Source organism: Salvelinus alpinus, chromosome 9 (assembly GCF_045679555.1).
Source record: "Salvelinus alpinus chromosome 9, SLU_Salpinus.1, whole genome shotgun sequence".
Classification (NCBI taxonomy): Eukaryota; Metazoa; Chordata; class Actinopteri; order Salmoniformes; family Salmonidae; genus Salvelinus; species Salvelinus alpinus.
This window is the reverse complement of record NC_092094.1, coordinates 47,555,542-47,569,079: the sequence shown is the minus strand read 5'-3', so window position 1 is coordinate 47,569,079 and position 13,538 is coordinate 47,555,542. Positions and strand designations below refer to the sequence as shown.

At 41.2% G+C, this 13,538-nt stretch overlaps 1 protein-coding gene across 2 annotated transcripts in view; it reads left to right on the top strand.

The window, feature by feature from the left end:
- Positions 1-13,538, top strand: part of LOC139530242 (metabotropic glutamate receptor 8-like) — a 239,619-nt gene that overhangs the window by 212,312 nt on the left and 13,769 nt on the right. Inside the window, exons 8-9 of one of the 2 annotated variants that reach the window (XM_071326453.1) lie at positions 4,718-4,857; positions 5,269-5,341. In XM_071326453.1, coding sequence (XP_071182554.1) covers positions 4,718-4,857; positions 5,269-5,341 — 213 coding nt within the window. Of the gene's footprint in view, positions 1-4,717; positions 4,858-5,268; positions 6,205-13,538 lie in introns of both variants that reach the window. The other variant, XM_071326452.1, reaches the window with a different exon arrangement.

The following is a 13,538-nucleotide window of genomic DNA, read 5'->3' as shown; positions in this document are numbered from 1 at the left end:
TGCCTCAGGTCCAACTCCTTAGCCACTGGGCTACCTACCACCAGTATAGTATGGGTTGTTGCCTGACTGGTTCCAGAGAAGAACAAAAAAAGGAGCAAAACCATTAGAAATAAGCAAGAGTTAATCTGACAATTCAAAATATTATGCAGACATAATTATTATGATGTAGAAGATCTAGTTAAATAAAGGTTAGATGAAAAAATAACAACTTACATGAAGTTGCTGTCAGCAGCAGCCAAAAGAGAGATCCTCTGCCTCTAATACTTCTGGGTTTACAGCCAGACTGAGCAAATCAGAGATAGTGTGTTAAAAGTAATGTAATGATTAACTAGGCTATTGAATCACCAAGACTTATCATACATAATTTATTCTAAATAATTAATACATACCTCCTCTCAGTCAGCAACAGTCTTCTATGGCTTCATTAAACATAGTCCCCTCAATTGACTACACACTGAAATACTGAAATAAAGTAACAATTAGCTAATTGCCAATGTTAGGCTGGGCCTGTAGATCTATTTGGCATATCCCATAATAAAAAAAAATTATTTGAAAGAGTTGGCTTGCTAGCTAGTAAAGTGGCAAAAAAAGAGCCTAGCTTTAGCCTAGCTAGCTTACAAACGTGCTCAAATTCGAATAATGTTTAAATTGTTTTTATCTAGCCTGCACTTTATCATATGACTTTGGCTTCATATAATTAATTCATCAACTTTCCTTACCTTAATACATTAAAAAATAAATGTGCTTATTGGTAGGCTACTTGCAAGTTGGTTCAACCACCATCTTGTATCTTAATGCTGGAATGGCAGTAGGTTTTTGACTCGGAATGGCAGTTACATTTGGAATTGAACAAAAGGTTATTTTTATCTAAGGGTGCATTCGTCAAATTCAATCTGGAGTGCCAGAGAGCGCTCAGAGTGCCCTCTGGGCATTTGTAAATTCAGATCATTGTCAGTTCTTAAATTCAGAGCATTTCGCTCTCGGAGCGTTCACTGGACGCTCTGGCTGAGGAGTAGGGTTGGTCCGAGCGTTCTGGCTTCACAACGGCAGTCAAGCACCCAAGCTAACTGGCTAATGTTGGCTAGCTTCCTAGCTACTTCCAGACACAAATGAGATAACACCTCACTCTGACCATTTTACTCACCCTACCAGAGCTGGATAGGCTGTTTCATGTTATCCAGAGCGTTGGTGACTATAACTGCTGCTGGCAACAATTTAATAAAGTGTTTTTGCCAACGTTTACTGACACCGGTCATATTCAACTGGTGTTGAGCCTTCATAAATTCGTCAGTTTTTCTGCGCTCTTGCACACTCAGACGAGAGTGCTCTGAAATCGGAGTAGATAGCCAGAGTGAATGCTTTTATTAAACACATTATTTCCTCTTGCTTCTAGCAAACATTTACTTTGCAACAGCACAGGTTTGTATGAACCTTGCTGTTTGCCATTCAGACCTTGGCAACAATGTTGCAAAATAGGAATTTGATCATCCCCCTGCCATAGAGAGCTAATGGTGTTATTATATAATTCAATTAATATAAATGTAAAACAGCTGTAACAAATTAAAAGGGAATGTTAGCTGTCATTTCAGAGTTTGATGTGACTGAGTTAGCTTTGTTAGCTGTTGTTTTCTAAAATCGATTCCCCATTAGACACTGGGGTAGGGATAGAACTCTCAAGGTTCTTTAGGTACTGTATATATAACTTTTTTTAGTAAAATGCTATTTAATCTCATCCAAAGTACCAAAAGGTTCTAAATAGAACCCCAAAGAACCCTTTTTTCTAAGATTGTAGTTTTATCATACCTGGACTACTGCCCAGTTATATGGATGGTCAAGTGCTGCAAAGAAGGACATAAGCATTTTACGGTTGGCCCAGAACAGAGCTGCATGGCTGGCCCTTAAATGTACACAGAGGGCTAATATCAAGAACATGCATGTCAATCTCTCCTGGCTCAAAGTAGAGGAGAGATTGACTGCAACACTGAATGTTGAAAGCACAGAACTGTCTGTTCAAACAGCTAACACACAGCTCAGACACCAATACGTACCCCGCAAGACATGCCACCAGGGGTCTCTTCACAGTCCCTAAGTCCAGAACAGAGACTGGGAAAACGCACAGTACTACATAGAGCCATGGCCACATGGAACTCTCTTCCACATCAGGTAACTCAAGCTAGCTGTAAAATCTAATAAAAAAGCAACATAAATTAACACAGACATTGTACTATTGTATTGTTGTAATATTGTACATTTTATATCGTACATGTGTAATGGTAGAGCAGTGTACATTTTTGTAGTGCACAATGTCTTGTGTGATGTATTGTTTTATTTATGATGTTGACTATTGTTTTGTTGTGATGTTTTGTTCCTGTTTGGACCCCAGGAAGAGTAGGGGCTGCCTTGGCAGCAGCTAATAGGATCCTAATAAATACTAAATACTCAAATATAGCACCAGGTTGCCCGTGCCATCATCATATCGAGAAATATTTTGGGATTATCAACCAGATTTTGCTTGGGGGATCTGGATCCCGAGGATGGTGCGGTGATTCATCGCTGTGCAGATGCGATTTTCCATGCATTTATTCATGTTGTAGAAAGTAGGGCTTGGATATAATCAAAATGTGCGCCCACCCACTAATCATAAATTACAGAGGGTATCTGCTCTTTTATTACAATATGCTGTTGCTCTGGATTTAGTTTCTAAAGGAATCTACTTGAGGTTGCGTGGGTAATTGGAGGCTTGAGTGTGGGTCAACCTGTGATTATGTCTGGGATTGGTTCAATCAACGCATCGCCCAACCACCTAATCATCGATGTAAAGAGCCCCAGAGTTGCCCTATAAAGAAATGTAGTCACATTTGTTCAAGTTACAGTCAAGGGGCTGATTGCAGTGCAGAACAGTTAGGAATGAGGATGCCTGCTGTTTTTTTTAACAGGACATTATGAGTCATTGTTTAAGTCACGGTGGTTCCATTCTGCAACACCACTTGAACACATGGGACAATGCACAGTCAGATATTATTAGTGCGAGATATTGATTAACTTTATATATGAATGTATATCATGTCAAATGCAGTGATACACAAGGCAAGCTAATTGTTGCTGGTTAATCAGTCAGCTAAATGTTTACACTAAGTCAATGTACATGTCACTTAGAAATGTCCTTGTTTTTGAAAAAAAAGCAAAAATCAATTTCCATTAAAATAGCACCAAATTGATCAGAAATACAGTGTAGACATTGCTAATGTTGTAAATGACTATTGTAGCTGGAAACAGCAGATTTTTTAATGGAATGTGTACATAGGCGTACAGAGGCCCATTATCAGCAACCATCACTCTTGTGTTCCACTGGCACGTTGCGTTAGCTAATCCAGGTTTATCATTTGAAAAGAATTTGAAAACCCTTTTGCAATTATGTTATCACAGCTGTAAACTGTTGTCCTGATTAAAGAAGCAATAAAACTGCCCTTCTTTTGACTAGTTGAGTATCTGGAGCATCAGCATCTGTGTGTTCGATTACAGGCTAAAAATGGCCAGAAAGAAATAACTTTCTTCTGGAACTCGTCAGTCTATTCTTGTTCTGAGAAATGAAGGCTATTCCATGCGAGAAATTGCCAAGAAACTGAAGATCTCGTACAACGCTGTGTACTACTCCCTTCACAGAACAGCGCAAACTGGCCCTAACCAGAATAGAAAGAGGAGTGGGAGGCCCCGGTGAACAACTGAGCAAGAGGACAAGTACATTAGAGTGTCAAGTTTGAGAAACAGACGTCTCACAAGTCCTCAACTGGCAGCTTCATTAAATAGTACAAGCAAAACACCAGTCTCAACATCAACAGTGAGGAGGCGACTCCGGGATGCTGGCCTTCTAGGCAGAATTCCTCTGTCCAGTGTCTGTGTTCTTTTGCCCATCTTAATCTTTTCTTTTTATTGGCCAGTCTGAGATATGGCTTTTTCTTTGTAACTCAGACTTGTGGTCTGCAGTGAAAGGCAGCTAGATGTGCTATGCATGGCCAAACAATCAGAGATATTTTTCCTGTTTAATTTGCTTCTCTCTGCCAAGCCGCTGCACAAAGGAAAGTGGGTGATAGGTGTGTGCAGCGGCAAAGTGTGTGAATGGATTAATTTATCATAGACAGACACAGGAAGCGAAACATCTGCACAGAGCTGTGGGTGCTGTTTTGGAGACGAGTCACATCTCTTTACTTCAGGCCCAATCGTCTCAACTTCTCTCTTGCAAATGTAACAATACATGGCTTTCCTGAGATGCATATTTTTAATAATGCTCTCCTCTTCCTTCCCAACTGTGTTGGATTTTGCAGGTTTTAAGGACCCAAGGTGGTATGTGAGACATTACTGTAAGAAGGTCATCTGAGAGACAAGATAGCAACTTGAAAGGAATTTGGAACTTGGCAGTGTAGATTGTAGTCAATTAATGACAGATAATCCATTTGGTTGGCTGTATCCTTGACAAGTACACTGATAAACAACCTCGAGAGATACTTACATATTAGAATGGCAGTGCATTCTCCATCTGTTTTGTCACAGAACATTTTGTCTTCATATTATTTTTTTTTTTTAGATACCATACCCATGGGTTAACACTGAAGATACTTTATGTTGTGACAGCACCACCAGCCAAGTTCATTGTTTCAGTAATATTTTCTCTAAATGTATGTATATTTTTCAGTAATGTTAAGTGTTTCCTGTTTTACAGGAAGTGCTGGGACTCCTGTCACATTTAATGAGAATGGCGATGCTCCAGGACGCTACGATATCTTTCAGTACCAGATCAACAAGAGGTCAACAGCAGAGTACAAGGTCATCGGCCACTGGACCGACCAGCTACACCTAAATGTAAGGACGAATGCGTAACTGCTTTGTCTTGTTATTGTACGCAAGTCTTAATAATGTTACTTGTTAATACATCACATTAACATCCATGGGGACTCATTTTCCACAATACCTATCAAACAATCAATTTAACTTATTTGCCAACGTTGAAAAAATAAGATTTGAAATGTTTAAAAAAAAATAATTTAGCAGACGCTCTTATCCAGAGCGACTTACTGTAGTGAGTGCACACATTTACGTATTTTTACATTTTTGTCATACTGGTCCCCCATGGGAGTCGAACCCACAACCCTGGCATTGCACTACCAACTGATGATGATGATGTTGATAAATTATGTCAATGTTAATGAGTCATCTTCTTTTAGTTCTTGCCCATTTTTAAGATCAATGTAACACATGTTCTGCCCCACTCAGATGAATGCCATGCAGTGGACCAGTGGAGACCCCTCTGTGCCCGCATCTGTGTGCAGCCTGCCCTGCAAGATGGGTGAGAGAAAGAAGGTGGTGAAGGGAGTACCATGTTGCTGGCACTGCGAGCGCTGTGAGGGCTACCACTTCCAGGCCAGTGAGTTAATTTGCGAGCTGTGCCCATATGAGCAACGACCCGACCAGAACCACACTGGGTGCCAACCTATCCCCATCATCAAGCTGGAGTGGCACTCACCCTGGGCAGTGGTGCCAGTCTTCATCTCTGTCCTGGGCATTCTGGTTACCACCTTCGTCATCGTCACCTTTGTGCGCTACCACGACACACCCATTGTCCGAGCCTCGGGCCGGGAGATGAGCTATGTTTTGCTCACGGGTATCTTTCTGTGCTATGCTATCACCTTCCCTATGATCGCAGCCCCTGACGTTGCCGTTTGCTCCATCAGGCGCATCTTCCTGGGCCTGGGTATGTGCTTCAGCTACGCTGCTTTACTTACCAAAACAAACCGCATCCACCGCATCTTCGAGCAGGGCAAGAAGGCTGTGACTGCACCGCGGTTCATCTCCCCGGCCTCCCAGCTGGTCATTACCTTCAGCCTGATCTCAGTTCAGTTACTGGGTGTTTTTGTGTGGTTTGCCACCGACCCGCCACACATGGTGGTGGACTATGGCGAGCAGCGCACGCAGGACCCTGAGAACGCCCGTGGGGTGCTCAAGTGTGACATCTCGGACCTCTCACTCATCTGCTCGCTTGGATACAGTATTCTCTTGATGGTCACATGCACTGTTTATGCCATCAAGACCAGGGGAGTGCCAGAGACCTTCAACGAGGCTAAGCCTATTGGATTTACTATGTATACAACCTGTATAATTTGGTTAGCTTTTATACCTATCTTCTTTGGGACGGCACAGTCAGCAGAAAGGGTGAGTGTGTTTTGATTGTGTGATTGTATTTGATACACCTACATCAACTGTAGGCCCATATGTCAAGGCTATGTAACACAGTCAGATATGCTGTTCATCTTATTCTGTATGCATTGACTGGCGCCTCCACCTCTTACACAAGTGAATAAGATGCAATCTGATAAAATGTAAAGCTGAATATGATTATTTTTACCGAGAGATCCTTGCTGTAGTGAGACTATTTGCTGTTGAGCCAGGAGCTGGTGAGGGTTCTTAGCTCTTGATTGGACAGAAATTGATGGCTTACTCATGCGCAGATGTGGTCTATAATATTACGTGCTGGCTCAGGTGTGAGGTTTGGCTTGTCATCAGACAGTTGTAATCCTCATCAGTTCTATGACTAATGGGAACACAAACATGTGTTGTCTACAGTGTAAATGTCAGTAATCCATTGTGCGGAATTCATCCCTCATTTGGCTAATATGTTGTGAACCTCAGAGGCTCTTTGGTGATAGAGGTGGTAGGCAATGGACTCAGTCTGTAGTCGGTGTTGTGTTTTATCACCCTTTAAGGTGAGTAATTATTTTGACCCCTGCTGTTTACTAGCCAATCAACTTAATTAAAAACCATCACTTCAGTTCTCTGCACTGAATGTTGGCAATGTAATGACATGTGAAATTAAATTGCTAATGATATGGTTGTTCTCAACTATTTTCACCTTTAGAATGCTGCATATGATTTTCCGGGAAGTACATAGGTCATAAGTCACACTTGGAAAGCATGGTATCTGTGAATAAGCTGAGGAACCTCTACCTCAATCTTCATATTGCCTATTTTATCTTCCCATGGGATTGCAATGTACATTTTCAGTCAGTGTCATACCACACATAATGATCTAGCGAATCCCATGGCAATACAAAACGTTCAATTGGTCCAAGTACTGCAGCATACTGGACAATTTCAAATGATTTCATAGGCTGCAGTATATAGTCTGGATGAATTCAAAGAGTGATTTTTCCATTTAAGTTTTCTACTGGAAGCTGCTTCAGTCTATTAAATTGAGACCCTGAGTTGAGTATCTGGTTTACCGAAGAAAGGCTTTGTTTTCTTCCCCCACAATTTTTGGACCAGATCTCATTAGTACAGTTCTGGTACATTAGGAATCTCTTCTCACTTCGTTACAGTTTTTGGATGGCGTGAAACAAGTATAGTAAATGACAGCTTGGCTTTGAGTAGATGTGGCCAGGCATTTGATAGCTGAACATTGGCTTACATAGGTCACAAATATTGATAACTATGATTGCGTTATAGAAAGTCCTTACTAGCCAAGCCATACATAGTCCTAATCAATTTGTGTAATATTGTTCCAATTTAATGTAAGATACAAATGGTTTATAATCGTTACTGTTCATTACCTTACTGTTCAATGGTAAGCTTATTTTATAGACTATACTTCATGAGAGCAACTCACTGGGGACCAAATAATGAAAACGAGTTATCATTTTTTAAGTCTTAGATCTGTAAGCGTACCCATAACTGTTTTGTCGGATGGTGATTATACCTCATAATTTTTTTCTCTTTATCGGTAGAGCTGGTTGTAGTCTGTAGTCTAAAATATGGTGCTAGTCTCTTATATTGACCCAGTGTTATATGTCAATGTTGTTGTTTTTTTCAAGCTAGAGGGAATTGTTTCTAATCTGTGGTGAACAAAGACTGGGTTGTTTACTGAGACTATGAGAAACCTGACAAACACGTTGATCTTGTGTATTATTCAGAGTGATATGTTGCGTCTGCTTAGCTCTGAAATAAGAAACACAGCTATGGCTAAAGGTATTTACCTTTTTGTCACCCCTTTAGGAATTGATGCACCAATCCCACCTATATGTAGTGTAAACTTATGCTAATAGCATGATACAGTGCATAAACTTATAGGGGCACACATGTTTTATTTATTTATTTTGTTTCACCTTTATTTAACCAGGTAGGCCAGTTGAGAACAAGTTCTCATTTACAACTGCGACCTGGCCAAGATAAAGCAAAGCAGTGCGACAAAAACAACACAGAGTTACACATGGGATAAACCAACGTACAGTCAATAACACAATAGAAAATCTGTATACAGTGTGTGCAAATTAAGTAAGGAGGTAAGGTAATAAATAGGCCATAATGGTGAAGTAATTACAATTAGCACTGGAGTGATAGATCTGCAGATGAGGATGTGCAAGTAGAAATACTGGTTTGCAAAAGAACAGAAAAAGACAAATATGGGGATGAGGTAGGTAGTTGGTTGGATGGGCTATTAACAGATGGGCTGTGTACAGCTGCAGCAATCGGTAAGCTGCTCTGACAGCCGATGCTTGAAGTTATTGAGGGAGATATACAGTGGGGGGGAAAAGTATTTAGTCAGCCACCAATTGTACAAGTTCTCCCACTTAAAAAGATGAGAGAGTCCTGTAATTTTCATCATAGGTACACTTCAACTATGACAGACAAAATGAGAAAAATAAATCCAGAAAATCACATTGTCGGATTTTTTATGAATTTATTTGCAAATGATGGTGGAAAATAAGTATTTGGTCAATAACAAAAGTTTATCTCAATACTTTGTTATATACCCTTTGTTGGCAATGACAGAGGTCAAACGTTTTCTGTAAGTCTTCACAAGGTTTTCACACACTGTTGCTGGTATTTTGGCTCATTCCTCCATGCAGATCTCCTCTAGAGCAGTGATGTTTTGGGGCTGTTGCTGGGCAACACGGACTTTCAACTCCCTCCAAAGATTTTCTATGGGGTTGAGATCTGGAGACTGGCTAGGCCACTCCAGGATCTTGAAATGCTTCTTACGAAGCCACTCCTTCGTTGCCCGGGCGGTGTGTTTGGGATCATTGTCATGCTGAAAGACCCAGCCACGTTTCATCTTCAATGCCCTTGCTGATGGAAGGAGGTTTTCACTCAAAATCTCACGATACATGGCCCCATTCATTCTTTCCTTTACACGGATCAGTCGTCCTGGTCCCTTTGCAGAAAAACAGCCCCAAAGCATGATGTTTCCACCCCCATGCTTCACAGTAGGTATGGTGTTCTTTGGATGCAACTCAGCATTCTTTGTCCTCCAAACACGACGAGTTGAGTTTTTACCAAAAAGTTATATTTTGGTTTCATCTGACCATATGACATTCTCCCAATCTTCTTCTGGATCATCCAAATGCTCTCTAGCAAACTTCAGACGGGCCTGGACATGTACTGGCTTAAGCAGGGGGACACGTCTGGCACTGCGGGATTTGAGTCCCTTGCGGCGTAGTGTGTTACTGATGGTAGGCTTTGTTACTTTGGTCCCAGCTCTCTGCAGGTCATTCACTAGGTCCCCCCGTGTGGTTCTGGGATTTTTGCTCACCATTCTTGTGATCATTTTGACCCCACGGGGTGAGATCTTGCGTGGAGCCCCAGATCGAGGGAGATTATCAGTGGTCTTGTATGTCTTCTTATGTCTTCCACAGTTGATTTCTTCAAACCAAGCTGCTTACCTATTGCAGATTCAGTCTTCCCAGCCTGGTGCAGGTCTTTTGTTTCTGGTGTCCTTTGACAGCTCTTTGGTCTTGGCCATAGTGGAGTTTGGAGTGTGACTGTTTGAGGTTGTGGACAGGTGTCTTTTATACTGATAATAAGTTCAAACAGGTGCCATTAATACAGGTAACGAGTGGAGGACAGAGGATCCTCTTAAAGAAGAAGTGAGAGCCAGAAATCTTGCTTGTTTGTAGGTGACCAAATACTTATTTTCCACCATAATTTGCAAATAAATTCATAAAAAATCCTACAATGTGATTTTCTGGAGAAAAAAAATCTAATTTTGTCAGTCATAGTTGAAGTGTACCTATGATGAAAATTACAGGCCTCTCTCATCTTTTTAAGTGGGAGAACTTGCACAATTGGTGGCTGACTAAATACTTTTTTGCCCCACTGTAAGTCTTCAACTAAGGTGATTTTCTTGCAATTCGTTACAGTCATTGGCAGCAGAGAACTGGAAGGAAAGGTGGCCAAAGTGTTGGCTTTGGGGATGACCAGTGAATTATACCTGCTGGAGCGCGTGCACTTGTGGGTGTTGCTATGGTGACCAGTGAGCTGAGATAAGGCGGAGCGTTACCTAGCAAAGACTTATAGATGACCTGGAGCCAGTGGGTTTGGTGACGAATATATAAAATCAATGAATGACTGGAATTCTGTTGTATGTCCAGAATAATTCTGAATTCAATTGTAAGTCTACTTATGAATGAAATATCACCCGTTCTGAAACTTTGTTTCCATTACTAGCATCTTGTACATCCTCGCTCTGGACAGGATGTATGAAACTCACCACTTACCAATAGATTGCTAGTTCATGATTTTGCCTCAAGAATACATGTCCAGGTCTTACACAGTCTAGGGTTTTACGTTTTAGATTCACGGACGATTAGTAAAGCTTAAACCAAGTTTATTCACCCATTGGGTTAAAACAGCTGCATGAGACAAAATACATATTCACACCAGTAGTAGTTTAAATACCCAACTTTGGGTGGAGTTTCCTCCTCTCTAAACCAGGGCTGCCCAACCCTCTTCCTGGAGATATACTGTCCTGTAGGTTTTCAGTCCAACCCTGATTTAGCATATCTGATTCAGCTAGTTAAGGTCTTGTTGAGCAGCTAATTAGTAGAATCAGGTGTGTTAAATTAGAGTTGGACTGAAGATCTACAGGACTGTAGATCTCCAGGAAAAGGGTTGGGCAGCCCTGCTCTAAACATTGCGTCTTTATTACTAGGCAGGAAGTTAAGTGATACGGGCTACAAACTGTTCCTTCTCCCTTAAGGTGACCTGACCTGACCTCGACTCCCTTCCTCACTAATCCACAGCTCTCCACCCTTATCAGTGCCTGACAACAGGTGATCGTCTTCCCTGCACTCAATACATTCCAAGCTTAATTGCCTCTACCATAGTACATTCCTCCTACAGATAACCATTAACCTCTGGTGTAGACCCTCTAGATCAGGGGTGGGCAATTCCAGTCCTCAAGGGCCTGATTGGTGTCACAGATTTGCCCCAGCCCCAGCTAACACACCTGACTCCAATAATCACCTAATCATGATATTCAGTTTAGAATGCATTTGATGAATCAGCTGTGTTTGCCAGGGATGGAATAAAAGTGTGACACCAATCAGGCCCTCGAGGACTGGAGTTGCCCACACCTGCTCTAGACCGTAGCACTCAATATTTCAATAGGATACCTGACAATTAACACTATTCCAAGTCTAGGAGTCAGATCCCAGAATCCATCATACTGTACGTTATTAATCTTTAGAGAATGACTTGCCTAACTGGCCCTTGAAAAATCCCCTCCACCGGCATCACTTTCTTAGAGGACTGAAAACACCACACACATCAAACCCTTTAATTGTGGAATAGTAAAAAAGGGGGATCAACGCATTGTAGCCTATTCATATTTCAGAAAATGTTTAGTCAATGCCACATAGATTGCATTGTCCCGAGGGAGCACCCTCGGGACAGTGTATCAAATAAATCATATCAAATAAAATAAATCCTATTCAAATTGTTATTTACTGTCACACATGGCTTAATGTTCATAGGAAGAACACATGTGTGAATGGTGTCCCTGGAGAAAATATAAAATCATTCTGATATAGCACATGACCATCACTCCACTATTTAACAGTCTTCCACATTGATCAGAGCAAGCTGTTTAATAGCTGGATAAATGCCCCAGCTCTGTCATTTTAGAAACAGATGCTTCTTATTTCCACTCTCATCACAAAGGTAATACACTTGTGTGGGGCGTGTGCACATTCCCTTGCTGAGATTGCCAACTGTCTAGTATTTGTCATTTTTGCACCCACTAATGGTTTTATGGTTGCACCCTACCGGTTGTTAATCCCTCATATGATCATTTTGGTTTGAGTTTATACCAAAGCCTGAATTTCCATATTCACATGTTGTAAGGGGTGCATTTATCATCACACTAGCATTACTTTCATACACATAATTTATTTTTGCATTTGCAATTTTGCATTGTGTGTATGTCTTAGGCCAGGGTTTCCTAAACTCTGTCCTGGGGGCTCCCAGGGTTGCACGTTTTGCACGTTTTAGTTTTTGCCCTAGCACTACACAGTTGATTAAAATAATCAAAGCTTGATGATGAATCAGCTGTGTAGTGCTAGGGCTCATACCAAAACCTGCACCCATGGGAGGCTCGAGGACCGAGTTTGGGAAACCTTGACTTGACTCCAGGCATAAGCGACACAAGCGGTCGCTTAGGGCTCCCCGACAAGGGGGAGTCACGGTCTAATATTGAGAGTTAGAATGGTAGAATACACAAGGTGCACGTTCTAAATTTGGTTGTGCAGTTTTTCTCTTGTCACTTGATTAGCCATGTCAGCTAACAATTTTTAGATTGCAAGTTAATCTAGCCAGTTATCTAAACTTGTAGTGATCACTACCAAATACTGACCGGGCACGAGCCCTGACCTCCAGGGGGCCCCCATAGATTTTAATAGTCACTCTCACTCAGATATCATTAACATTTTATTTTATTTTTACCTTTATTTAACTAGGCAAGTCAGTTAAGAACAAATTCTTATTTTCAATGATGGCCTAGGAACTGCCTTGTTCAGGGGCAGAACGACAGATGTGTACCTTGTCAGCTCAGGGATTCAAACTTGCAACCTTTCGGTTACTAGCCCCACACTAGGCTACCCTGCCGCCCCAACATGGCATAAGTCATGGAAGAATGTGTAGAATCACAGAAAATTTGCTTTAAAACAGCCAACAAAATCTCTCCAACCCATTGAAAAAATGGGTAGAATTGCAGGAAAGTCACTTTAAAACTTCTAAAATGATCTCTTTGCATGAAATGTGTTATAAATTGCAAAATTGTCTCTGCCCCATAGAAAAATGAGTAGAATTGCATGAAAGGTATTATAAAATTGCAAAATGTTCTCTTCGCCCCATGGCAAAATGTGTAGAATTGCTGGAAATAAACTTTAAAACATAATTTTTTTTCTCCGCTGATGAGAGGGGGGCCCCTCTCCCAACCAAATCTAGCTTAGGGACCCCAAAAGGCTAGAGCCGGCCATGGCAAATTCTTTTCCATTTAACATTTAATTAACATGGTCTTTCAGACGGCATGATTTTTCTCAGTTCCTTAATTTCCTCATCCCAATTTCCATAACATTATGAGTTTTTTTTAATCAGAAGTAAGTTGTTATAAATGTCACCAGTGTGCAGAGATGGCATTTACATGAGTAAATAACCTTTGGACAAGTAAGCCTTGTCCGAGCCAGAAGGGTCCATAGGGCAAGAGCCTATCTCCT